We start from the raw sequence: 27620 nt of genomic DNA, 5'->3' as shown, positions 1-27620 counted from the left end.
TCAGGGTGGCAAAAGGGGAAAATAAAAGCTGATATTCCCACCCAAAAACAGTGACTGCCTGAAAAATACAAAGCAAACAGCTCTAAGTCCAGGAGACTGCTGCAAAAGCGCCCTGGTTTTGATTCTCTGATGAGACAGAAAGCACATGGTAAGAGCTGCAAGAGGAATCATAGAACTGAGCAATTAGCCAGTGACCCACTCAGATTCGCTTTGTTTCCTCAGCAGCTGCACAGTGCCCACAGATATCTGTCTGCACCATTGGGGCAAGCAGAGCTGGGCTGGCATCCTGTCCTCCTTTTTGCCATACACCCTTTTTTGGCCCTAGCAGTCAAGTTTTGGTTTTGGGGGAGGGCACCAGGTACCCTGGGTGAAACAGGTCATCCCCCAGCAGTCCCAGTTTGTCCCATCAGCTCTACAACAACCAGCACTGATCCACTGCACCCCAATTCCATGGCCAGTCAGGGTAGTCCCAGCTCTATTGCCCCAGCAGGGATAGAGGAGGGTGGCACCACTGGGCCAGGGGACTCCAGAAGGGACATACAGGGAAGTGTGACAGAAGAAACAAGAGGAAGCATGGGAGAAGGTGTGAGAATGCACACAAGGAGACAGAGGAGGGGACAGAGAAGCAGATACAGAAAGATGCATGTGAAAGGGGATGTTGCTGTGGAAAGGGCTGGGAACAGCTCTTAGATGTAGGCATACTGTGCTGGGAGGTAATTTGGAGATACTGTGATTATGGGAGACCTTGACTGGAGCAGTGACATTCCTGAAGGGACTGCAGCCCATGAAGGACCTAGACAGGAGCAGGAAAAGGGTAAGAAGGAATCAGCAGGGAAAACAAAGGTAGGAAACTAGGAGCAGCAACAAGAAACCATCACACACCAACTCAGTCTTCTGCACTGGGTGTTGTGTCAACCAAGGGACTTGCAGGGACTGAACATAAAGTGGTCAAAGAAGGCAAGAGTGGTCTCGAGGTAGAGGGAGAGGTGTTGGTGTGAGGCTGAGTCTGGGGTAGCAGTTGGAAAGGAGTTTCCATCGGTGTTTGTAGCATTGTTTCTCTTCTTTTGTTTCTCAATAGCCAAACCTTAAATTAAAAGTTTGTGTTAATGGACATTAAATTAAATTAAGTTAATTTGCACACACCAACCCCCAGGCTGGCTTCTGAGAACCAGTTGGTATTGACAAGAGGAAGCTTTATGTGGCTGCTCAAAGAACAGTAAGGTGAGTAAAAGTCTGGTGTTTGTTCCTCCCCCTTACATTATCTACTTGGACACCATGGCTACCAAAGTCTGTGAAGTCCATCATGAAAGGGAACTGAAAATGGGGTTTGTTTTAGTCTGTGCCAGGGGCAGCCTTTATTCTACTGTGTGTCTTCCCACAGCCTGACTGCATGGGCTTCATTATCAGTGTTTATCAAGGACCTCAAAGTGTGCTGTTCAAGCCCTCTAATTCCTGCACTGGTGAAACACCTAATTATCATCCTAAATATATCCATGCAGAAATTGAAGCATTAATGAGATAGGGTGGGAAAAGTGACTTACTGTGGGTAATATGAATGACTGACACACTAGGAAGAGTACCCAGCAGCAAACCCCCCAGGCTTGTACTTCAGCAGAAGGTGAAAAAATAAAAATGGACAACAGGAAGTGAGAGAAGAAAAAGGAAGAAATAAATGCAAGATGAGGAGAGAACACACGGAGCGAGGAAAGCTGTCAATGGGAAAAAAGGCTGCTTCAGTGCATGCCAAGCAAAAAATGGAAGTGACAGCCTGAGCTGCAGAGCGAGAATGCCCCAGACTAAAGGGGAAATAGCCAGAGTGGCCTACCATGACTTCCACAGTAGAAAACACTTTGTATTTGGGATGCCTGTAGAGGAGGCAGGAGTGCCTCTGACATTTGCATGCCTCAGGGCTTCCCTGAAGGGCATGTTTCCATTGGCAAGGAGAGCAGTTGGGACAGTTGGATAAGATGCTGTGAACAAGGCTTGCAGCATTTAACCTGCATTAGGAAGTAACAATTTACTCACTCGCTCCCAGTTACCAGGCACCAGGGCTCAATTACATGGGAGCCTTTAAAGGAAGGAGCGTCCATACATTATCACAGCAAACAAGTCAGCGTGACTTCGTTCAAGGGTATCACCCACCCTGGAACCTATTTCACATCTCGTTGGCCAGCTGAGTGAGAACTGATTGCACACATTCCCTTGTTTCTCTGGCTGTGTGTACAGTGGAGGAAGACCCCAATTCATTAAAGGAAACAGAGCGAGGTAAAGAGCTGAGCCTCTCCCTGTTAACCTCACCTGGAAAAATAGATTCCTACACAGCCAAGAGTTTGTATCAGTGAGAGAGGGAAAAGCACTTTGTTTTTTCCTCACTCTTTACAGCATTATGGCATAGTAGTGACATCACAGGATCTTTGGTGTGACCCCCCTGCTGTTCAGTTAAGATGCAAAATGCAGAGATTTTCTCCACTGCAATCAAGGTGATTTTTTGCTTCTTACCCCTGCACCGTCCCCATGACAAGGACTCTGACTGGGTTTCCCAGGTACACAAAGCAGACTAGCTCCTCACCCCTTCCTTAGCTACACCACAGAATCATAGAATTGTTTAGGTTGGAAAAGGCCTCCAAGACCATGAAGTTCAACCACTAACCTAGCACTGCCAAGCCCACCATTCAACCATGTCCCTCAACACCACATCTAAAGGTTTTTTAAATACCTCTAGGGATGGGGACCCAACCATTTCCCTGGGCAGCCTGTTCCAGGCCTTGACAACTCTCAGTTATGAAATAATATCCTAATATCCAATCCAAACCTTCCCTGGTGCAACTTGAGGCCATTTCCTCTCATTGTACCACTTGTTACCTGTGAGAAGAGATTGACCCCAACCTCACTACAGCCTCCTTACAGATAGCTGTAAATAAGGTCTCACCTGAGCATCCTTTTTTCTAGACTAAACAACCTCAGCTCCCTCAGCTGCTCCTCATCAGACTTGTGCTCCAGATCCTTCACCAGCTCTATTGCCTGTCTCTGGACATTACTGGGCACCTGAACATCTTTCTGGTAGTGGGGGGTCCAAAATTGAACACAGAATTCAAGGTGCAGCCTCACCAGTGCCAAATACAGGGGAACAATCTCTGCCGTGCTCACATAATCATACAGCCTCTGGTTCCCTGTCCCCACCACCCAAATAACAGCCTTAGTACCAATAGCACTTCTTCCCTGGGATATTCTCCCAATTTGAATCTTTCTGCAGATAGTCAGGATAAAGATGGATATAAAGATAGTCAGAACAAGAGGGTAGTATTTAAGCAGAAATTGGAAGGAGGTTGCCATCAAACCCCTTTGTTATTACTGCAGCTTTCCAGTTAAAGCAGAAAACACCACCTGTTTGTGCAGTGGGGCTTTGTATGTTCATTACCCGTGATAATAACATGAGATCACTTCTGAGAACCTGACAGGTGCATGTCCCAACTCTGCAAGGTCTGCAAGCCTTCTGCATGCAGCCTTACAAGTGAAGAGTTGAGTGTCAGAAAGTTTACCACCAAAGCTATTTGGAAGCCTGATGCACAGCATAGTATTGGATCTAGATATCCCCAGTAGGTACCAAACACAGGAGTGACCTTCCTCTCTACTCTAAAGGAGAGTAAACTCTTTCCCTCCTGCCTCCTTTGATCCACTCAGTCAGGCTGGCCTCAGCTTTTCCACTGCTTTGTACCAGGAGCAGCTCAACAGTGTTGACTGTTTGCCCATCACAAACATTTTGTTTTTTCTGCTCCTGTACTGACCTAGAGATGAGACAAAACTCACCCACAGATGGCATGGTGGGATGAGCCAGGGACAGCCTGGCTGACAGAGGAGCTCTGCCTCACCTTCATGAGGTGATGAGGACGCAGTGCCAGGTAATAGTATGACAACAGCAGCTGGAAGCCAGCTGTGTGTGCTGCTCTCCTTGCTAGCCTGGGTACCTCTTCTCCAAATCCCACTGCTCACAGCAGGAGGTGTGCAGCCATTATGAGACATGTTATATTGTGGTGCCTTCAGGCAGAGAAATTCTGCCAACAGCCAGCTACTTGCTCTGGAGGAACAGGGAGATGGCAGCTTTCTTTTTTCTTTCCTTTCCTTTTATGCCCTGTGGATGAGGTGCAACCTATTTTTTTAACCTATTTAAAGACTTTGATTCTGCTGTCTGTCACAGTATTTGACTATCTTGCACAACAGTCAACAGCAGCATGGAAGTCGCCCACAGTTTTCTTGGGGCCCTAGACAGGTCAAGGCAAGCCTAACATCAGAAAATATTTACTTCCTTCTCTTCTTTGCATTGGTTGTTGATCTTCAGCAGTTTTGGGAGCAAACACAATGGTTTTGAGTGTGTGCTGTCTGCACCCCAAACAAGGAAGAAGTCAAACCTCTCAGAAGTCCAGACACAAAGGATAGCAAAAGAGGACAAAGGCCCTTGCATTGCCAAACACCAGAAGATTTGGGTGTTAGCAATCCCAAATCTCCTAGGGAAGTGGAAATGTGCTACCAGAGTTGCTCAGAGAGCTATCTCCCTGATCATTCCTGAGCCTTAATGCCAACACTATAGTACTGTATGTAGAGTGCTCCAGTTAAGGGGCTGGAGACATCTTTCTTCTTTTAGCCAGGAGCTGCCTAGAGCTCTATTGGCTCAGGAAAGGGGCTGCTTCTTCATAAATAAAGAGTCAAAACCCTTTTAAACTCAAGAGACAGAATTTACAATCCAAATTTCCACCCTGATCTTAAGAGTGTAATAGTCAAACACTGAATAAAATCCCGACAGCATGCTACAATCTCCTCCCTGTGGTGAATATTCTGTGGGGAAACCCTTGAGGATGGACAGCAAAACAGAGAAAAATGCTTCTAATAATTTCTTATAATACATGAAGCAAGCTGCACCAATATGGAAGGTTCCCTCTGATGCTTAAAATTGAACTGGAGTTTTTAGTGTTCAGCCAAAGAAAGACTGGGAAGCCAACAAGCACCTTATTAGTGACAGACAGTAATGTGAAAGCAGCTATTTTGTCTCAGGTTACTCAAAACCTTTAATGCTGATCCAGCTCTCCTCCTGCTTACACAAACATAACCCTATTTGCTCTTCCAGAGATAATGAGAATCAGGCTGTCAGTAGAGGCATAAACACAATTTTCTTAAGAAAACAAACTACAGAAGAATTTACACATCAATTTTAAGCTGGTAAGGACAGTAGTTCAGTTAATTTACTCTCCCAAAATAAAACATTTGATGTAAGCATTCCTGGAAGTATTTGAGGCCAGGCTGGATGGGGTTTTGAGCAATCTGCTCTAGTGGAAGTGCCTATGGCATGGGGCTTGGAACTAGATGATCTTTAAGGTCCCTTCCAACCCAAAATATTTGGATTCTATGATTCTATTATTTTTAACCTTACCCCATAGTCAATAAATAGAGAGTGATTTTGAGAGGTAGATTCATTCCAAGCATTTCAAGACTTCCTCAGGTTAGACACCTATTAGAAAGATACAGCTCAGTGAGGTAAGTTCCAGCCAAAATTTGCACAGTCACATAGATTGTACTGGCAGTATGCTGGGGGTGATCCCGGCTGTGTCCTCACCAGTTCAGCATAGTCCCCTAGGACCTGAAGAGTGTGGGCAATGCCAGATGCTGGTGTCATGGTTCATCAACAGCCCCAGATGAACCTGAACCAGATCCAGGGTCCGTGCAGGAAAACAAGGCCAGGGATGAAGTTAGAGATATGCTACATAGCACCCAGGTCCAAGGTCCATCCAAGAGGTGACACCAGAGACCCAGCTGAAGACAGGAACACCTAATAAGCTGATCCAGACCTAAGCTTACATGGAGAGTAGGTGGATACCCTTGCAGAGACTGGTCAAGGTCCAGTTAGTGCACTCAGGGTCCTGGTAGACAATGTATTTCCTGAAGAAGTAAAAATGGCTCTCCATAGGAAGGAAGATGTTGCACCTGTCCAGAAAACCAAACAAGGCACATAACATCTCCATCACTAGCCCAACATTAACTTTTGTGGGAATAAAAATATCCAGTGGGGATGTATTTAGTTATATTAGTGTCTTTCCTCTCTAAAAGTATAGTCACTGCAAGCACTTCATATGCAGAATGACTAATTGGAATGAGCTGTGCAATTTTCAGCTTAAACTAGCTCCTTTATGCTCAACATCCACCCAATATGTAATGACACAGTTTATATTTTCATTGAGGATTCAGCATCTGGGCAAAACAGAGAAAGCTTTATGAGTCTTCACTCTAAGTCAATTAGAATTTAAATGTAGGTCGAATGCTAGGGAGAAGAATGGGACCTGCAGCAATTCAGATCTCAGATGTTCACATACTCTAGAGACAGAAGAATCATTTGCACACTTATTCTATCTTCCAGGGCTGGGGGCATTCGGAAAGGCAGGTTTGTTCTCTGCTGCATATCTAATAGTGTTTTGGCCAACTAGTCTTTAAACTTTCTGGGAAATTACTCTTCTACCTTTGCCCTTGGGAGGCTATTTCACAGCTGAATACATCCCATTCCTGATTTGCTCTTGCTAGTCCTAGCTATGACCTCCACAGAGGAGTACACACCTTCTTACTTGGTGAGTTTGATAGATGTTTGAGGGTGCTTTTGCACCAAGACCCAATCCAACACACTCCAGCACTGGTATGGAAAACATCAGGAGCAACTTCTGTGAAATCAGTGAAATTGCACTGATACAAACCAGATCTCAACTACTCCAATGTGGACATATACATGCACACATATATGTCTGTCACCCACTACCAGAAGTATCACTTCTAATCTAAACTGCTTTCTTCTTTTTCCCTTCTCCACTCCCTCTGCTGCTCATTAAAACTTCTCTCTCCCACCTACAATGGTGAAGAGTCAGCAGGCTGCCCAGGTAGTATTAGCTAATGGGAACTGACAGCCTGCCACCGTTTTCTGAAGGCTCATGTTTTGATACCTGTCTGTCTTCCAGCCTGACTGCTTCTATGGAAGACTTTTATCAGAGGGAGATTGACCTCAGGCAGGAGACATTTTGTGTCACTGTGAACAATTGAAATGAAGACACGATGGGGATGGCAAGAACTCACCAGCAGCAAAAGGCAAGGAGAAGAAAACTGATGAATACCTGCTTTGCCATTGGCAGTGATTGGTCCTCTAATGAATGAATTCACTGAAGAACCTGCACTGTGGCATATTTTGAGACCCTATAAGAGGCAACATTAACTGATGATAAACTAAAATACCAGTCAAGTTATGAGAAGTATTTTCCCACTGATTTACAACAGTCTGGGATCCAATTAGAGAGTTCTTCTGCCAACTAGTGCCTTGTGAGGTTCATATGCTGCCTCACAATGGCTTATGGGGACGCAGTCTGAATTACCTCTGATACTTGGGTTTTGGCACAGTAATTTTTACCACCTTTTACTGCAGAGATGCAGAAGCAAAAAAAAGTTATAATGTTCACAGCATGGATACCTGTACATGCCTAAAGAAAGTAAACAATTCTGTTATTGTACTTCCCTGCTGAGGTCCTGTGTCCCACATAAGCCGTAGTCTGGAGGACTCACTATTCTCTTTATTTCCCAAGCTCAATATTCCTGGCTGAAGTATCTTCTTAAAGATACACTTCAGTCTCCACTCCAACGGAAAGGCACATCCTTCTCAAGAATCACAATTTCAATTTCTTCCCATTTGAGGTTTCTGGGTTTCTGAGGCTGCCATGAAAGGAAAAGGTATTCATCAAAAAAAAAAAAAATCCCTCCCTCCCTGCATGGTATCAAGTGTGCCCCAGATATGCCTTGCAAAAAAATCAGGTCAGTCTGCTTTTAGCTCTATAGTATACTGGGTTGGAAAGCTCCTGAGAAGGCATGATTGTACACCTCCTAAGAGCTCAAGACTCCTCTTTCTACCAGTGGTCTGAGCTTCCCCTTCCAGAACATGCCAATGGCTGAATGTCCTAGATCAAGGAGGAACAGAAACTACAAAAAACTGGGAGTTATACCATCCAAGACAATTTTCTATTTCATGTGTTCCCTTCATGTCAGACACTGTCCATGCATTTTGCCTGGGTGCCCTCTCGATCCTTAAGAAGTCTTCCTGCACGCAAAACTTAAATGCAGTCAAGCAACTGCCCCTTGTGGGGAGCTCCAGATCAAAAATTTCAACGAGAACTGATAGAAAGCTTTTATCTCCACAGACTTCTCCCCAGACTGATGAATGCTATTGACACTTCCCTCCAAACAGAATGTGCCTGCACTGGACTTAACCCTTCTATTTGGAGATCCTTCTCTACATCAATTATTCTGCTTTGGCTTATCTGCTGGATTTACTACATTCCCTAGGAGACATGATGCCTCACGGTGGTTTTCCGGTAGATACATACAAGAAATTTACCCTTACAGATTCTCTTCCTCAAATTGGGTGGCACAATATCAGTAGTCTTAGTCTTCCCTCAGTAGCTTCAAATGAGTTTGCAGCTTCTGACCAAGAATACGTGCTCACTTCTTCTTTAGTGGGACAGCAGACACTTAGCAACATAAATGGTGCATCGAGCATTGGGATTTACTTCCTTAAAGATGGGTATCACAATGGGCTGTAACAATCTCTGAAGATGCCAAGTGCCCTGTAGCAGCAATGAATAAGGAATAATCAAGTAGATGGACAGAGCTGCAAAACCAAAATTCAAATTCATACAATGCTGAGGGAGGCCTATCTCTGGAATGGTGGTTTAAGCTCATCTTGAGATATGGGAATTAGGGCTTGCATAGAAGAGAAATTGCAATTTTTGTATATTACCCAACACTGTTCACTCATCCCTACAATCATCCAACATGCCCTAATTGCTTCAGTATGTTCCTGCAAACCAGAAATTGAGAGTGACTTGGTCAGAGACAAAGACACAGATCTAAGATATACACAGAAGCAGTCGTCCGATAATGATGACCAGCTGTCACAGGCAGCAGAAACCTCCTGGCACTTGGCAACGGCGAATTTTCAAATACCCGCTGGTTGCTGCTACCCCATTAATTGTGGGCACTTTGCCCAGTCTACATTCCTGAACAGCTTTTTTCTTCTCTTCCCCTTCTCCCTTCCTTGCAGACTTCTAACACAGTTAATAAAAAATTTACTGGGGCAATGAAATAAACACCCATTTGATTTGATCTGGGAGCCAAAGAGAGGAGTTTCTGCTGTTCAGGTGTAGACTCAAGAGTTTCTGTGATTGCTGTCAGAAATGTGCCCACAAACCCAATATGAATAGATAAATGGAGATGGAGAGCTGTTTGGGGGTGTTTTTTTGGAAGATGGAAAGTTTGTTTGTTGGGTTTTTTTAAGGGAGTGGAAAGAGCTGGAAGACCAGACAACAGTGTGACCTTGAACATGGGGAAAAAGAGGATTACATTGTGAAATCCATAGAAAGTAATGGACTTTGAAGCACCAGACACATGGCAGCACCCAGCACTGATATGCAACAGGCACTGCAGCTCCTGAGAACTGCATGTGCAAGCCAATAAATACCTGGAGTTTCTTTTTTAAATCCTATATAATTTTGCCTTCAGGGAGAAGAAAGAAGAAAGTAAGAAGCATTTGGGTCTAACACTAGTGACATCTCAAAGGAGTTCAAGGACTAGAGAGATGGGGCAGCAGGAAATCTGGGGGAAAAATTAAGAACCCTGGAACACTTTGGGCTAGAATAGCAATAACTCATCTTGTGAAAAAATTAGCCTGTGCCTCAGGCTGTGCTGGGCTAGTTGCAGAAAGTGCAGAAGTCTTTCAGGGGAGTCCCTTACTCTCTGGCTCAGTGGAAGAGAGCAGGCAGGAGTATCCAATCATGGAGATTGCAACCTTTCACTGGGCTAACTGGTATGAATTTATGTCAGGCTTATAGAAAGAGATTTGGAAGGGAATGCAGCTGCCCTTCGCAAGGACAGGTAAATATGTCAGGGATTATAACTGAAAGCATTGTCCAGTAAAGAACAGATTATAGACTAAAACAAAATGTATTGTTATACTATTTAATGTCACACAGTGCAGGTTGTGGCAAGAGGAATAGTCAGACCTGTCAGTGCAGCTGAGAACACAGACTGTGGGTAATGACAGAGTCTCCAGAACTAGTTTTTTACTTGGTTTCATCTTTCCTGCATAGACATACAAGGTGGATCCATGTCACCAAATTTTAGACATTGAAAAGTTTGCTGTGTAAATCTAAATTAGTCATACTTGTAGTCCAAAGTAAAAGAGACTTCTGGGGGATGATCTTTCACATTATCTCAAGGCAGACAGTAGAAAGAGTAAGATGCCACCTTCTCACAACAGACCACAGATGAGGGCCAGATGACTTGTTTAGATTTGTGTTAGCAGCACTCAGACATTTAAGATTAAGTGTGATGAATCTCAGCTGCAGTGCACCACTTTTGCTTGCAAGACTAAGTGTCCATATGGACAAGAGATGTGACGCTTTCAGAGTCGCACTTAAAATACCAAATGACAGATGTTTACCTCTGGACTTGGGTTTTTGTCCTGTCTCTGATAGGGTCCCTGTGCAATTTATTTTGCAGAACCACACAACCCCCTGGATTTGTTAAAAAGAGATAACCTTTAATGACCTTGAATGGCAAAGCCTATACTGCCAATGTGGTTTGTTCTCTTTTGCTCCAGAGAGCAAGCCACAGTCTCTTGTTTTTGCTTCAGTCCTTTGGACTTCTATGGATACAACCATGAGATCACTCTCAGACTCTTTCCCAGAATGAACAAGTGCATCCCCTCTCAGAGCAAGAGCAAGTACAGCTGATACAGACAGCAGACTACAGACATGCAGATGATGCCAAGTTCAGCTTCCTCCACCAGTGAAAGTCCTCCAACACCAATGCCACAGACCCTGGCCTTTCAAATTCCTCCATACCTTCTTGTATCACGGAACACATGCTGGCATGCCAGACTGTGTCCCAGCCCTTGCTTTATTTTAGGTACTTCTAACCAGAAAATATAGTAAACTAAGCAATAAACAAGCAAAAAAGAAGCATGTGTCAGGACCACAGGGTCACCACAGGGAGCATGGAGGAGACCAGCCCTCCCCACTGGTCCCCAGTGTAGTGGGGACATGTTCTGTTCATTCCAAAAGGTAGTGTCATCAAGTAGCACAAACATGAGCCAGTCTATGCAATCTAGCTTAGAGTCCAGGGCTTTCCCTGATACTTATCCACACAGGATGTACAGGCAAAAGCAAAGTGTCCACCTGAATTATGAAGGTGGTCCACAGGCTTTACACAGGTATAAATATTCTCCTGGAAACCAAACATGCCATGAATTATGTGAAATATATTGCAATAGTTAAAAACACAGTAGGGGAAGCAGTCACTGCCACCCTGTTAACACTCCCTTCAAACAGGATCATGAAGGGTGATATCCCTATGAATTTTGGTTCTTAACCTCATTTTCTGGGTCAACAAGTGGATTAATCTTCCAGGTAAAATTGTGAATTGGGAGCTCTATGCAGTCATAATCCCTAAAATCATAGCTGGATTTGTATAGTCAAGGTCATAAGGCTTCTACCTTGCACAGTCTCACAGTCTGTTCTGTAGCTATTTGGGGAGATTTATTGTACTTATTCCCAAAGACTTTTTCCTTTTTTTTTTTGCATTCAAAACAGGAACATACCCAAAAAGTCACATTCCCATCAGTCTAACAAGGGGACAATCATTTTGAAGAGACTCTCCAGAATACAGCTGCTGCTGCAGCACCTGCGTGAGGGCCATGTGGAATTGAGGCTTAGGATCTTGCTTCTTGGCTTCTCTCCCTGCAAAAGGCTCCTTACTCTTTTACTTTGCCTGTCTACACTTAACACATTAATGGCATACTTGCTGTATACCAAAGCTGAGAGCTGATCCCCCCACTTAACAAAAGGAGATGTCCCAGTCACCCTCAAACTCAGAGTACAGTTTACAGTTCTCTAGCCCTAATACAGAACATCTTCTGATGACATCTCTCTGGTCTCCTTGCTGGGAATTTTCTCCAAGCACCAGGCAGTGGTACCAACCTCTCTCATGACCAAGCCAATCATGGCCAGATGCCCCAGGCTCACCACATCAGCTGCACCCTATGCAGAGCTGAGTATCCACATGCCCAGACAGTGTGGAAACAAACTCACTGGTCCTGCAGCCTGAGTGCCTTGCAAACTGAGGGCACCTAAAGGTGAGATGCCATTAGGTTCAAATGACAGTCCTTTCTCCACACATTCAAAAGGAATGTCTTACCTTATTAAAGGCAAAACTTTCTTATACTACTGATAGAGAAGACATAGAAAGGAATAAAGAAGATAATAAATAGGCTGCCAGAGGCCCAATTTATGCACCCCAAAATTAATGAATCATTCCAATTAAATTATTTGCCCTAAATTAAAACTTATCAAAAAAATCCAATTCTCGTTTCATTAAAGAGGACCTCCCTAATAATCTTTTTTCTTTCCTCCACAGATTTTTTTTTTAAAGGTAACCTTCCTGGAATGGGGGAAAAAAGGCAGTTGTCATCTGCTTTTCTGTTTGAGAAGCACCAAAAGTTTTATTTTTTAAGAACTGTTCCCTATTCTTATATGTGTCCACATAATAAAGACATTCCTAGAATGTGCTATGAAAGACTGTTGATGCACAAGATCATGCAATCAAATAGTCAATGTAAGGGAAATCTGATACATGAATATGGAGGGAAATTTAAAATCGTTGAAGCCTCAGTAGCCTCTGGCTTTTGATATCAGAACTGAGAAAGCTCACAACCCTCATTTGGGGATTTCCAAAGGCCCTTTCAGGAAAAGGAGGCAGACAAATGATGGCATTCCCAATGCATTTTTGAGAAACAATGGGATCTTTCAGACTTTCATACACCACTATGACTTCTCAAGTAAGGCTTGGCTCCTGCTACCACAGCGCTGTTCACTGATAGCCTGAGTCTGGTAAAGACCCAGAACTGCTAGCAAGAGTGGTCACGTGCTTGTGCACCCTCAGACTGCTAACACCAACCTTTCTTCCCTTCCCTTCCCTTCCCTTCCCTTCCCTTCCCTTCCCTTCCCTTCCCTTCCCTTCCCTTCCCTTCCCTTCCCTTCCCTTCCCTTCCCTTCCCTTCCCTTCCCTTCCCTTCCCTTCCCTTCCCTTCCCTTCCCTTCCCTTCCCTTCCCTTCCTTTTTCTTTCCCATTTTCTGCTGGAGATTAACAGTTTTAACCTAATATTTGTTGGTGTTTTTTTTAAAAAAAGCAGATTTTCCAAAGCTGTGGTAGGATTTTGAGAAAGTGCTCTCTGAATAATCTGTAAATGGAAGCCACATGTCTAAGTATCTGTTTCCTTTTTGTCTATTTTGTTGTATGCACATTTGGCAAGTTATTTTTCCCCTCTAACTATCACATCTTCGGCTTTGTTAAATGAAACTGCTATTCTGTTATTTTCTTGGTGTTTTTCTTATTCCCAAGCAGCCAACTACTGACATTTTAGCAGCTATACAGGATATGTGATATTAAGTAATTATTTTCTCAGAGTATTTCTTCACTTTCTGGTGAGTAAGGAGCTGGTACTGGGGTAGCAATTTCAATGTTTCTTAAGATAAAAACAAGAGCTGGAGTTCTTAAAAAAACATCAAAATCCAAACCCTGAAAACCTATTACCTAATATGATTTATCATCCACTGTTTTTGTGGAAAGCAGTGGGAGGCCTATCCTACAAGGCACAGCCTGCACACACACTGAAAGGACAGACCACAGATCCATTCAGGAGTGATGGGGACCAGCACTGGATAGAGATAAATGGTAGGAGAACACAGTTACTGTGGGTCAGCTGGGGTCAAGCTGCACCATGCAGACACAAGGATGTGCTACTAGGCACAGCACAGAGAGACCATGCACACTTGCTTTTCCACACTCTCATTTTAGAAACACCATCTTCTTATTCCCTTCTCCAAACTGACGATTTCCTTATTTCCATAATTAATTCATATTAAAGAATAAAATTGAAAGCTTTTAAGGTAGGAAAGAAATGCGCTTCTTTCTATAAGACTTGATGTTGGTTTTGAACTGCTGGCTCAATTTAGGTTTATTTTACAATCTGTTTCTAGCCAATTCCAATTTCAAATGAAATCTTGGTTCCAATAGAGCAAAATTCCCTTTAATTTCAGTGGAATCTAGATTTTGATCCAGGTTTTCATCCACTAACAAATAGCTATGATGACTGTAGATTGTAACACAGCAGCCAAAACCAAAGAACATGAGCTGGTGAACCCCAGGAATCTGGAATTTCTTCCCATGTGGAGTTTTGAGTGTGGCAGATTTGCAGCATTGACTCAACTGGAACAGATGAAATAAGAAAAACAGGCAAAAGGAACACACTGTTCCATGACCGCTGGAATTGCAAGGCCTGGGTTACCACAGCTGTGTGCCCTAGGTTGTGATGCCTCCTACCTTCAGACCTCTTGACTGGTTTAAGTCAGGGGGGCACCTGTAGACAGTAAAGGTACAGAAAAGGTTTGATCTGAGTTAGAGAAATGTGGAATATGATTAACCTTAGCTATCACCCACATTGCAAGTAAAGAGACAAACTGACCCTAAAGTTTCTAATGGAGAATAGCTATATATCTGTTCTCCTTATTTTGTGTTAGAAATCCAAAGCTTCAGATCAGCTCTTTTGAGAATTTTTTTTAAAACAGATTTTTTCTAATTTTCAAGCCACTAAGCAGTTACAGTAATGCCATGTAAAATTAATAAGATATTTATTCCTGATTATATCAACAGTTCTTTTCTGCAAAGAAATCTCAAGACGATGTGGCAAAAAAAAATATTATTCACTCACTACTGATAAGACACTGGCCATCATGGAGAGGGAACAGGCAAGGGGAATCTATGACTTTGGACATCCAAGGGGACATACCTTGTTGTGGGCCAATTGGGTCAAATTTCAAGGCTCACAACAAGTCAAGGCAACTCCTGTGCAGCCACAGCCCTTTTTTTTAAGCAGTGGGAGCAGGAAGACACTTGGCTTTAAAATGGATTGATATGTACACTCTCACAGCTAATAGTTATTTGTGCTCTCTCCAGGGTTAGCAGACTTGGTGGTGGGACTAAGTTCTTGCTGTGTTGGGAGCTGAGAGAAAAATATTGTCCCTTCTCCCCTGTCTTACAGTCCAAGCTAAGACTTGGGACTGCAGACTGAGCCCATCAGACTGAGAAATAACATGGCAAAACCTTTCAAAGCACTGTGTGAATCTAGAATCAGCTGATCAGACAAAATCACACAATATCAACCCATACCACTCTGAAGAGTCCACTCAAGCTAAACTGACTTACATCACTAAGGACTTGGATTATCGTATCAAGAGCCTTCCTCACAGGCACAGGAGAGTATTCCATGCACTTTGCGCTATACTTCTTTCTCCAAAATGAGTAAGCATTTTTTTAAGTATTCCGTTTTTGTCTCTTGCCTGCACCTGCAAAGCCAGCACCAAAATATTTCCAGAAAAACCTCCTGATTTATGCACTAAGAAGTGCTAAGCTCCAACCAGTATAGCACAGCCAAAGCCTAAGCTGCATCATATCGTTCCAACCATGCCTGGAGATAAGAAAACAGAAGTTAAAAGGCATCAGGACACCATGGGGATGCAATAAAAATGCTAGATGGGGAGGGAAAGGAAATTCTTTGGTAACTTATGAAACACCAGGTGCCTTTTCCTGCACTTTATGAGTTTGCCAAAACAAAGCAGCACAGAAAACCTAGAAAAACTGCCACCAATATTATTGTGTGCCTGACGTTCTGGAATTACTTTTCTGGTAGACATGTATAGCCCATGGTAATAGCAAAAGTGGTGCAGCAAGATCTCACATGCTTCAGTTGCCCAAGACTATTCCTTGCTCTCTCAGCTTATTTTCCCCACCAAACTGCTGTCACTTCCTTCCAAGTCTACTGGACTTCTTGCTTCCAGTTCCTCTAATAACCTGAATTTATCTCCTCCCTTCAATCTTTTTTTTTTCTCCTCCCCCACCATTCCCAGTAAAATGATCTTCCTTCCTTCCTCCCAGAAAATTCATATTCCCATGTTATCTCATTATTCTTTGCAACAGCATGCCAAATACACTGTCAGTTTCCCATTGGCGCTATGTCCCGAAAAAGACAAAGTGGTCTGTGCTTGCTCTTACCTACTGCACGCTCCCTGGAATGAAAAACGCTACAGTGTTAGTGCTCAGAAAGATCCCTCCGATTTCTGGGCTCTGCGCCCACAAAGCAGGGAAGCCAACATTTCTCAGAGAACAGCATCTGACTCCAACATCCTTGCTGTCTAGCTAGCAAAGGAAAAATAGCTTCAGCTCTCTTCAAACTGCTCTGCTTCCAGCACTGGTCAAAGAGGTGGGAAGGCCAGGAATGCCACAAGAAGATAGGCTCCCACCACAGATCTACTGAGCTGAAGACCAGCCCCACTCCAGTCTCTCAGCAACCCACCACAAGCAATGACAGCCACCAATGCTGTATTCTGGCAGGAATAAACACCAGTGAGGATTGACTGGTGAAATTGATTGAAAGAGGTGTGGGAAGGCTAAAAGGATGCATGGCTCCAAAAGGACTGCTCTGACTGAGCTCCTGCCTACAGCCAGGGGAGAGACAATGACATTTCCACTGGTCAATCTGTCTGATGAATTTTGGATGCCTACTTAAGGATGAACTGGATTGGGCCTGAGAAAAGTCTTGTTTCCTGACTTATGACAAAGGGAGTCCAAGAGAGCCCACAGCAATCGTAATATCTAAATTTAGTCAGGAGAACCCAATTCTGTATCAGGTGCCAAGCCGGTGACTGTCAGAAATTACCTCCACTTGATAGCTGACTTCAGGCTCCTAAAAAACATACTGTTGTGCCTTGCATCAGTTCTGCTTAGAAATCTTTCTCACAATCCCAAAGTCCAAAGAGACTGTTCTTGCTGTCCTCAGAGATGAGGGCAAGGGCTGGGCATATCACAGAACTACAGAGTTGCTTGGGTTTGAAAAGCCCTCTAATATTGTCAAGTTAAACCAGTACTGCCAAGCCCACCACTAAACCATGTGCCTAAGTGCCACATCCACACATCTTTCAAATTCCTCCAGAGACAGTGGACAACACCCTCCCACATCAGCTCTAGACCCAGCTCTAACCAAGAGCCTTGCTGGCAGAGCAGTTTGTGCTGGGGAAGCCAGACTGGCCCCAGCTGCCTGTCTGGGTAAAGGATCTCTCTGTGCTGTATCAGTGACCAGCACAAAGTCTAACTTCAGGAGAGTGGACTGAGAGGGTGCACAGCTAATCTACTCATAGAGTTAATAATAAACTCTCTATGGTTAAATCCCAGTAACAACAAATGCATCTTTATATCATGTTAAAACAATGACCAGTGAGTCTGAATCTTTGCAAGAAAGGAGCACTAAAAAGGCAATTCATAATGGAGAAAGGGTACACTCTGTACCTCTTTTCACACACTGATACCTATCAGTTAGAAAGAAAACTGTAGGATTTGGCCTTAGCTGCTATGCACTTGACTTTGGGTTTGTGATTAGGGCTGGCCAGTAAACAAGCCAGCCCTAATCACAAAACTCCTCTTTGTGAACATTTGCTGCTGACATTTCCCAGTTTGTTTTTGTTTTGCCACAATGACAAAGCCCGTAATAATTTTTTTTCCATGATGTGAGCATTAAATGAAGGGAGAGCCCACAATCTGTACAATCAATAGCTGGAAATCACAAGACATTATTGAGTCTGCAAGAATCCCAAGCTGTGAGTGCAAATGTGAATGTGCAGCTCTTCATACCTCAACTGAGTATGGTTAGGTTTTAAATGGGCTGTGGTAATGCTATACCTCTTTGCCTTCATAATTTTGACCAAAAAAAGCACCTCAGACCAGTAAAACCCTCCTGATTAAATTTTAATCAAATTCAAAAACGATGGAATGTTTTTGTTTCACTGAAAAGTTACAACTACTGCCATTCAAAATGATGCCTACACATAAAGGTTCTGGACAGGAACAATTTGCTTCCTCGTAGTAGAGTTACTTCTCCAGATTGACTTGGATAGGCCTAGGTCTTTACTGCAGAAATTTTTAAAGCCCATGCATGCCAAGATCTCTGTGCCCTTGCACCTGTCATCCTGATGAGACAAGTAAGGACCATAGGAATTTCTCCACTGCTATCTAATGCCTGAGAAGGGCTTGAGGATATTGTGCTAAAAGAACAAGAACTCAAGGTAATGCTGGTAAAGGGGCAGCCACTGTGTCCCTGTTACAACTCAATTCTCCTGGAACAAGTCACTCAGCATACTGGAACAAATGATTAAACATCCCATTTATAAGCACCGAGAGGATAATAATGGAGTAAAGGGAAAAAAAAAAGCAATGTACTACTTTTGGCAAACACATATCATGCCACCCAGGCCTCATTTCCCCTTTTTTGTATGATAGCTGGCATAACAGATAATGCAGAAGCAATATGTGTGATTATGTGATATATCTTGACTTCAGAAGACCTGACAGTATTCAACAAGCTAAGAGAACACAGTGGATGTTAAATCTCCATCAGGATGCTTCAAAGAGCTGCAATCAACAGATCACTCTCCACCAGGGATAGAAGGTTTAGTGGGCTGCTGCCACAGTCTGCTTTTGTGTCGTGATCTCTTCAATACTTTAATTAACACCTTCATGATGGAACAGAAACAAGGCACCTGACTTTTATTGATGACATTACATTGGAGGCAGTTGCAAGTGCTTTGGAGCCCAGGATGGTAAGGAAACTGAAGTGGTCTCCATGGAGAGACCAACCAGATGACATCCAACAGCAGAGAGCACAAAGCAGTATTCTCAGGAAGGGGGGAAAACAATTAAAGTTCAAATACAAAAGTGAAGAATGAGCTGCAGACAAGTAAGAGAGGATTATAAAGGCAGAAAGACTAAATTAGTGAAAGCAGTGAGGCACTCATATAAAAAATGTAAATCTCATTTCATTCTGGGGTTAGGTAAGTGAAGTGTGATATGCAAAACATGGCTGGTACTTGTATCTGCATGATTGAATCCTGAACTGGAACTCTTGTTTTGGTTTTGGACAGTACATTTAAAGAAAACATGTAGACAAATCAAAGAGTAGTGAAATATATATGCCACGGGTTGAAAAAAATATGACCTCTGGAAAGCAGTGAGCCTATTAAGCTGCACTAGAGATCTCTGAGACACAGAAATTTAGGGGTTTCAGGCAGATAAAAGGTAGTTTTGAGGAAGAGGAGAAATAACCACTATGTGTCTTGGAAGGCCCAGAAATAATTGGCAGCAAAATCAATTTGGATCATATGTTAATAAAAGCTTTCCAAATGCAAGGAGAGTGAAATAATGGACATGCACCAGCTATGCAGGCACATCTCCAAAAAATGTATGTATGGGGCAACTGTAGAGCTGATCTTGTCTCACTGCATGGGGAAGGTCCAGACCATCCCTTGCAGGTCCTTTCAAGTGTTCACTCTTTTGATCACATACCAGCAGAAATAACTGGGGTAGTAAACAGAAAGCTTTGCAACTGGCCATTATACCCAAATTGAAGCAGCACAAAATGCTGTGAGTGAGGTGGTGGCTCAGGGCAGTCTCTTGGTGCATTCACCCCAGTGGAGAGAGCACCTGGTAGCAACTGAGCTGGGCAGAGACAACCACCTCCAGTCTAGAGGACTGCAAAGAGTGCTGCCCACCTGGCTCAGAAAGATGGCAGAGATGGCCACAGCTGTACTAATGAATATTTTGGCAGTGAATGCCTACTTCTACTAGCAGAGAAGCTTTATGTTTACTAGCTTTATTTTTCAAAAGATGGAAAGACTTAGGAAGACAACTTTTTCTACTTTTAGCTCCACGAAGTTCTGATTTTTTTTTAAGTGTCATTTCATTATACCCCTTTTAGACCTCTGCAATATGCCCAGTTGAGAAGGATCTTCAATCCCAGTTGAGAGGGATCTTATCCATGGCCCTACACACTTAAGAGAGGAAAGGAATAGACCAAGTAGGGTGTTTTTGCAGAAATTGTTGCTGGCAAAGTGAAACTGGTTCTTCCCATGTGAATACTAAAGGACTTGGGCGTATACATTAGAGAGGTGATGTCCCTTTTTCTGTGATATACTTCTGCAGCTCTGTCCAGCAGAGTTCACCAAGCAGAGCTCATCTCAGGGAAAGCTGATTTTCTCAAGGCTGGAAAGGACTTGGTCCTAGAATGCAACTTCATTAGACTGCAGTGATCTAAGCACAGAAAACATTCAGGATACAGTGAAGCCTGCCTACTTCAGCTGCCATTGTGGACATGGAGTGGTCTCCAGTTTTAAAGGCTCCAACAGCACTCTAGGATCTGCCTACCCACTTACTAGTCTCTGATACAGATATCCCATTTGTGTCTAGGAGTAAGAGAAGTTGTGCTCTCACAGGGGCTAGACAGATGAGGGAGTTGAATGGGAGAGACTAAGGATTTGTCTTTGATAGCGGAATGCAGAAATATCTGTGGCAACACTGAGTGAGGGGAATAGGAAGCCTGGCATGGCCCTAAACCAACCCATTGTCTCCAGGGCAGGAGCAGCTGTCATTGCAGTATCTTTCACTGGCAAATCCAGGCATCAACCATGTACTCAAAGGTAGCAATGAGTCTCTGATCCTCATTTGCTTTTGTTTCCCTGAGCTTGTTCAAAGGAGACCACTGACCATCATTCCAGAAATTCTCCTCCCAGATTACCAGGCAGACCAGTTGACTACCCTGTCATTTAATGTTTCAGGAGTTGTATTTTCTTTTATTTATTTATTTTTACATTTGGTATGCCCAGAGCTTCAAATAGCCTATGTTTTGAAATGTATGAATACAAAACCAAAAGAAGCAAATAAACTGCATAAAATAAATAAAACTAAATAGTTTAGTATGACTAAATATCCAAACTCCTTTAATTAGCAGACTAGTAGCAGACTAGTAGCAGACTATTTTTCGGGCAAACAACATGCAAATCTTGGAAAAATAGCAATCAATATAAGAAAATAATACTCTGAGACTACAGGGATTATTTTCTAACATACACTATTTGTATTGAATTAGTTTTATTAGTTAAGATTATTTTTAAAACATGTTTAAAATGAGACTCACTCTTCCAAATTGGAAAGGATTTTGTATTTATATCTTCCTTCACTTTTCTTTCCAGATTAAATTTAGTTTAAAAAAATTAAAGCTATGAGTTTTATCTAATTACAGGATTATACAGTAAGCACAATATCACAATGGGTCTTTTATGAAATCTGTGGCAGGTGTTAGAACAAAGATTACCCACAGATACCTTATTTACAGGCATTTAGAGTTTAGGAGTGTCAAAACCTAAATTTTCTTATTTTCAGAAAGGTGGCAGTAGTTCAGAGCCAGATACCCACGTATTTAAGTGAAAGCTAAGCTAGAGAGCTCAATTTTGCTGCTTAGGCCCATATCTAATAGGCACAAATACAATTAATAATACATATGCACAGCTCTGGAATTCATTTGTTCCTATATTTTTCTTGACAAGTAAATGGAAATTGTGTGCTGTGAGATTTCACCAGTAATAAACCATCTACAGAGGGCTGGCTCTGCTCTGCTGTAGTGAGCAGCAAGGCAGGGTACACCTCCAGGGCTGGGGAATGCATCTCATGCAGCAGGCACTCAGCCAGGCCGGGAGAGCCGCTCTGTGTGTGGGTGTGGGCCACTCTTTGTGCTGCTGGGGGAGGATTCCGGGCAAGAAAAGCAACCAGGGGCCTTCTGGCTCACTACACCTGTGTGTAAAGCATCACCTCTGACCACATGTCCAGACTTCGTCACCTTGCAGATAAACACTCAGGATGCTACTTAGCCCCCCAGTTTGCCAAGTAGTGCCAGCAAGAGGAAAAGTCCTTTCCTGCATGCATCTATAATCAGAGCTATTCAAAAACTTGTCGGGGGAAATGAACTCTGCAGCCTTATGGGTTACTACACAAATCAGAAGAAATAAAAAATTTATGGCTGAAGGATAATATAGAAGTTGAACATATCTCTAATATGTATCAAACACATTCATTAATATCTACCAACTTAGCTGCTCTGTAAATATTTTAGATAAATAGGCAGATAGACAAAATGGCATGAAGATTTAAAGCAAAACTAAACAAAAGTGGGTAAACTCTCTTGTTTTGTGTTCTGGTCTGGACAGGATGGAACAAGAATAAACTCCTTAATGACCTTACCAATAACTGGTGAACTCTTTCATTTGTTTACTCTCTGTTATGCCATAAATGCAGGCAGACAGATAAGACAATACTGGTTTGCCAAGTTTCCTGTTCCTTATAATACACATAGGAGAAGGGTAGCTAAAAAAGGAAAGGGCAACATAAGGTATGTGGCAGGTCCCTCAGGTACCAGGTTTCACACATGCCTAGTGATGGTGCACCCGGCAAACCAATGACCCAGCTTGGAAAAACTCACAGGAAAATTAATTCCTTAGCCTGGCAAAGAGCTGACTATGGAAGGCCAAAAAACACAGCACGGTAGCTTGTTGACACGAGAAAAAAGAAAGGAAACCTGAGGAAGGAGGAGGCAAAGAAACCAGAGGGCTCTCTGTAAAGAGATAAGGCACACTGTTCTGAAAAGTGTCATTATAAACAAATGCTTTCCCATCACTGCCAAACAACCAGAGCCAGGAGCCAGGTTTGCATCATATTAGAATATGGCTTGGCGTCACTGGTGTCCCCTGCTCTGTCACCACTTTTAAAAGGACAAACAGACAGCAGAGTAAAACCATTCTATGCCACAGTGGAAGGGAAGAGTCTAGCTGGCCCCTGAGTAAACATAAGGGACGCATAGGCTCCTGACTTTCGAGTTTCTCTTAGAAAAATACAGCTCCCTCCTCTCACTGTGTCTTTTGCTCTTTGCTCTCCTATCAGGCACGTTGCTTACCTTGCACAATCAAGTAAACCTGGGAAGTCTTGGGATGATGCTGTGTCTGCACTGAACACGTGTAGGACCCCTCATCGTAGACATCCACTTTCTGGATCCGCAGGCTGTATTCCAGGGGGTTTCTCTTCTCCAGCTCTACTCGAGGGTCCAGGGACCACTTGTCCTCTCCAGCAAAAATGATGCCAGAACGATTTAACCAGGCCACCTTGGAGCTTCTGTCTTCTACATAACACCTGCAGAGGATGAGACAGGTAAGGGGGAGATTAACAACCTTTCCATCACCTCACTTTTGTTCCTCTTCTTTACTGCTTTGCTGAGAAACTTCACACCACACTCCTGCCTTGCCAGTAAACCATAGAATCTTCTCATCATTATTGTCCCATGGACAAGTACTTAACAATTTAACTCTGTTGGAGAGTTTCAGGAATCTTTGGTTCATAAACCCCATGGGATTTGGGGCAGACATGTCTCTTGTTCTCTCTTCCTTTTGCCTGTGGCCTACATACCAAAAATTAATTTGGACGGCCACAAGAGATCTTGATCACCAAATGGCTTCCAACCCTGCCAGTGAGAAAGGTTGAAAGTAGCTCTTGCTTCTCCTTCACCTTCAAAAAGTTGACTATACAATAGATAAACCCCCAGACCCCTTCCAGCCTGGAGGGCAAAGGTTCAGGGCTCCATCTTTGTCAGCTCAGGGCACAGCTCCTCCATCCCTCAGTTTCAGCAGCACTAGTGGAGGAAACTATAGAGTATCTCCCATCTACATCCTTCTGACAAAAAAAAAAAAAAAGAAAAAAATTGTGGAATTATTTCATTGTTCAAACATCACCCTCCTAACACATACACACACACTTGCTGATGCACATCTGCTTGTTTGTGCAGGCAAGCGCAGATTTCAGGCTGAAAATGAGAGGCTGTGGGAGTGTCACTGTCATCCCTGTTCATCCCTGTGACACACGCAGAATGTCCTGTGAACATCTCAGGTGGACAGGAGAGGAGGAATGACAGCTAAGGGTGGCAAGCAGAGGAGTAGCAGGAGGACCAGAAACTGCCAGGGCCCTGAGTGCCACCTTCCCGAGTCAGAGGACAAACCAACCCCATTGCAACTGTAACTTGACGAGTATTTTGTTTCTTGACAGAGAGCAGAGTAAGTGCCATGAAGACAAATGCATTTTTGGCAAAGACACCTGCTCTGTACCACTTCCCACCACCAGAAGGAGACTTGCACAGAAAAGATGAGGAGCTGCCACTGAGGAGACACGTCTTTCTCACTCTCAGCTGTGTCTCATTCAAGAGGACCAGGGCTGAAGAAGACAGGCAGGCATAACTCCTCTTTCACCCTGGCAGCTGCACCCCCCGGGCTGGGCTCAGAGAGGCTGAGAGCAGGTTGGCCTGCTGCAGCTCACATCACGTTAGCTCTGCAGATAAACAGGGAAGCTCAGTCTCCAGACCTGTTGCTCCTTCACCTCTCAGAGCTCTGTCCACAGTGTCCCAGTATCCAAATAATCCAGTATCTCTTGCCGCTGCTATTACAGAATCACAGAATAGGTAAAGTTGGAAGGGACCACAGTGAGGTTGTATGGTCAAACCTCCCTGCTCGAGCAGGGTCTTCCTAGATCACATTGCACAGGATTGTGCCCTCTTCACTATTTATGCATGTGTTGTATTTGAAGGAAGAAAGAAAGAGGATAATGATTATTGCTTCAAGATAAGACAAATATTTGACAGTAGGCTTTTATACAGCCTTTTAGCATGGGTCAGACATTTTTCAAGTTCCTCTATTTGAATGCATTTCATTCAAGGCTGCTGCAGCTGCCTTCCCTTGTGATGTGACCCCACCATTATGGCCGGCACCTCACACCCACTCCCTTTTGGCAAGCCCATGGATGGTGTCCAAGCTGTTCTGGGGTTACTTGTGGGCAGGAGGAAAGCCAAGCTGCGTGGGCATCCATGGTAGCCATGCCATGCTGCTGGCCAAGCTGTAAGCAGCTCTGTCTGATCTGACAAACACTTGCTTTAGAGAGCAGCCCAATAGATTCCTGTCTTTTACTGACAATGTCCAGACAAAGAAGGGGAGTGAGAATTTGGCCCTCCGCCAGAGCCCACCCTCCTGGCCAGGCAGGCACTTGCCCCCAAGGTGAACTCTCAGGTGTGATCTGAGTTGTTTTCAAAAAGCTACTCTTTGTCAAAAAGAAGGATGCAGGGGAACCTGTGAGCAGTCACTTACAGGTAGAAACCAGCATCACTACGATGAGGCATTGCTCCAGTTCCATTGGCCACTCCAGGCACTAATCACCAGTGATGGGAGATGAAAAGATGAAAGCCATGACCCACAGAGCACAGTGTGCTGCAGGGCTGAGGGCAGTGGCCCTGTAGGAATACCCAGACTGCCTCCAGAGCTGGCTGCCTTAGGGTCAAGAGCCCTCCTGCAAATGCAGGAGTTGTAACAGCACCAAGAATTAGGGGTCAGGTATTTTGGTAGTGAAAAGCTAAGCAGATTAACAGTGGAAACTGAAGTCAGTGGGAGCTGAAGTTTCTCAGTCACTTCTGAAAATCCCCCTGAATAGCTATCAGTGCTGCTGGACTCCAGCAGATCCATGGCACCCCACCATCTCCACCAGGCTGCTTTCCCATTCCCACCAGGCTACAGTGAGCATTCAGCAGCTCTGCCCTACCCCTGATCATTATAACTCTCTGGGGTAGCAAATATGCCCCTGTCTGGTGTCTTGTCAGTGACAGTTCAGTGGTGTGGTCAGCACAAAGCCTTGTGCTTTTGCTCCTGTGGGTAGGCTTCAACCAGAGATCCTCCCTCCTCTCCCTGGAAGAGAAAATGTGTCATAACCTGTCTTACATGCATCCAGGTCAGCCCTAGGACAGTGGTCAATAGCTACAGTCAGGCAACCTTGCAACTGGTCCTGAAACAAGTTAGCAGGTGCTACCAAAATAAGGAAAGGAAATAGGACGAAGAAAAGAGGAAAATGGGAGGAGTGAGTGAAATGGATTTGAGCCCTCTATTCACCATACCTGCTCCTCTCAAGCTGTCAGGAAAAATCAATGTACAAATGTGGAAATTCCAAGTCCTGGCATGCTCTGAACATGCATTCACGCGGATGATGCATCTCAGTATGTCTGTCTGCACACACACACACCCCCCCTCTTAGTCTGCCAGAGATGCCACCCAGCTGAATGGATCACGCTTTAATAAGGATTTATGGTGATGATTTTCACAGTGTAATAAGTGCTAATTCAATACTAATAGAATATTAAATGGCATGTTAACTGACATTTTAACTGCAAAGCAATAGGAGCATGGCATCAGCCAGATATCAATGGACTCTTATCGTTCACTAATAATCAATAATCAAATTCACAGAGACAGTCAAACGCTTTTCATTAGACTTATTGGAACCATTACCATCAGCCTCAGTGAAAGCTAATAAACAGTTTGTGATCCATGCATTATTCTTTTCTTTATGGTTGCAGGTTTGATTTCTTGACATCTCTGATGTGGCTAACGAGAGGACCAGTGAATGGTGATAGGCATGACTTGCATGATCACTGTAAGAACCTGGGAACTGTTGATCTTGCACCATTTCAAACCAGAGACATGGAAGGACAAAAGAAAGATCTTGCTGCCATGCCCCATTAGTCCTCCTTGCCTCCTTGTAAACAAACACAGCCAAGTTTGGCACCCGAAATTTTTTAGAAACAGTTGGATGTGGAGAAAGAAACCCAGGTCATCCTTGCACTCCTCCCCCATTCTCATTTTCCCCACATGCAAATGCAGACAATAGGGCTGAGCTGTGCTACAGGAGGGAGGGGATGGGGCGATGCTTTTCTGCAGGAGAATGATTTTGAACCTTCAGCAGGAACCACTGCCTTGGATGGGATAGAGGGCTGCCCACCATCATTCCTGGTCCCTGGATTTCATGATGGGCTGGGACACCTGGCAGCATGCAGGCTGGGGGAGGGCAGGACCAAGTCCTGCCCCTTGTCCTCCCTTATCCATCACCTGCTGGTCTAACACGCAGTGCTGGGCCAAAGCAGCACTCCTGCAAACCTCCCCCTGCTAAGCTCCGAGGAACACTCCCCATCTGGCAAGAGATGCATGTTTTTTTCCCCTTCTTCAAAGTAGTTGGGCTTGTTCCTATTGATGGGTGAGAGATAGAGTGAAGAAAAGGAGCGTGAGGCTTGGGCACCTACATCTCCTCTCCCGGCGACGCAAGCCCGGAGGTTTCAGCGCCCGTTCTGCCTCACTCAGGCCCCGGCGCTTGGAGCAGCGGGACTCCCGCTCCTCCTGCGGTGGCGGCAGCGCCGCTCCGCGCATCGATTTCCCAGCGTGTTGCTGTAACACTCATCGCAGTTTATGTTGTGCCTGTCACTCCAGCAGCTCTCGGCCCTAAGCTTTCCGCCCTCTGTCTCCCCCGGCGAACAGACGGCCCGGCTGCTGAGAGGCGGCGTTTGCCTGGAAAGGCCCAGCACGGCTCCCCCGGGCCGCCGACAGCCGCTGCCGGGCTGGGCCGCACGGGCTGAGGAGGGGGTGCGGCAGAGCCGGGATCTCAGCAAGGGCCTTCCCATTCTGCCCCAGGGAAAGCAGCACAGCACCTACGGCCGAGGCTGCGGAGATGGACCGGGATGTTTACCGCCTGGAGTGATGAAAAGGCAA

The 27620-nt window shown here is 44.2% G+C and overlaps 1 protein-coding gene across 3 annotated transcripts in view; it reads right to left on the bottom strand.

Moving 5' to 3' along the window:
* The window catches only part of LSAMP (limbic system associated membrane protein), a 990094-nt gene that overhangs the window by 139242 nt on the left and 823232 nt on the right, over positions 1 to 27620 (bottom strand). For all 3 annotated transcript variants that reach the window (XM_071433325.1, XM_071433324.1, XM_071433326.1), the window contains one exon: positions 22955 to 23187. In XM_071433325.1, coding sequence (XP_071289426.1) covers positions 22955 to 23187 — 233 coding nt within the window. The remainder of the gene's footprint in view (positions 1 to 22954; positions 23188 to 27620) is intronic.

Source organism: Agelaius tricolor, unplaced genomic scaffold (assembly GCF_023055355.1).
Source record: "Agelaius tricolor isolate 1412-34295 unplaced genomic scaffold, bAgeTri1.0.p SCAF_9, whole genome shotgun sequence".
Lineage (NCBI taxonomy): Eukaryota > Metazoa > Chordata > Aves > Passeriformes > Icteridae > Agelaius > Agelaius tricolor.
The sequence above is the reverse complement of the archived record's forward strand: the minus strand, read 5'-3'. Positions and strand labels throughout refer to the sequence as shown.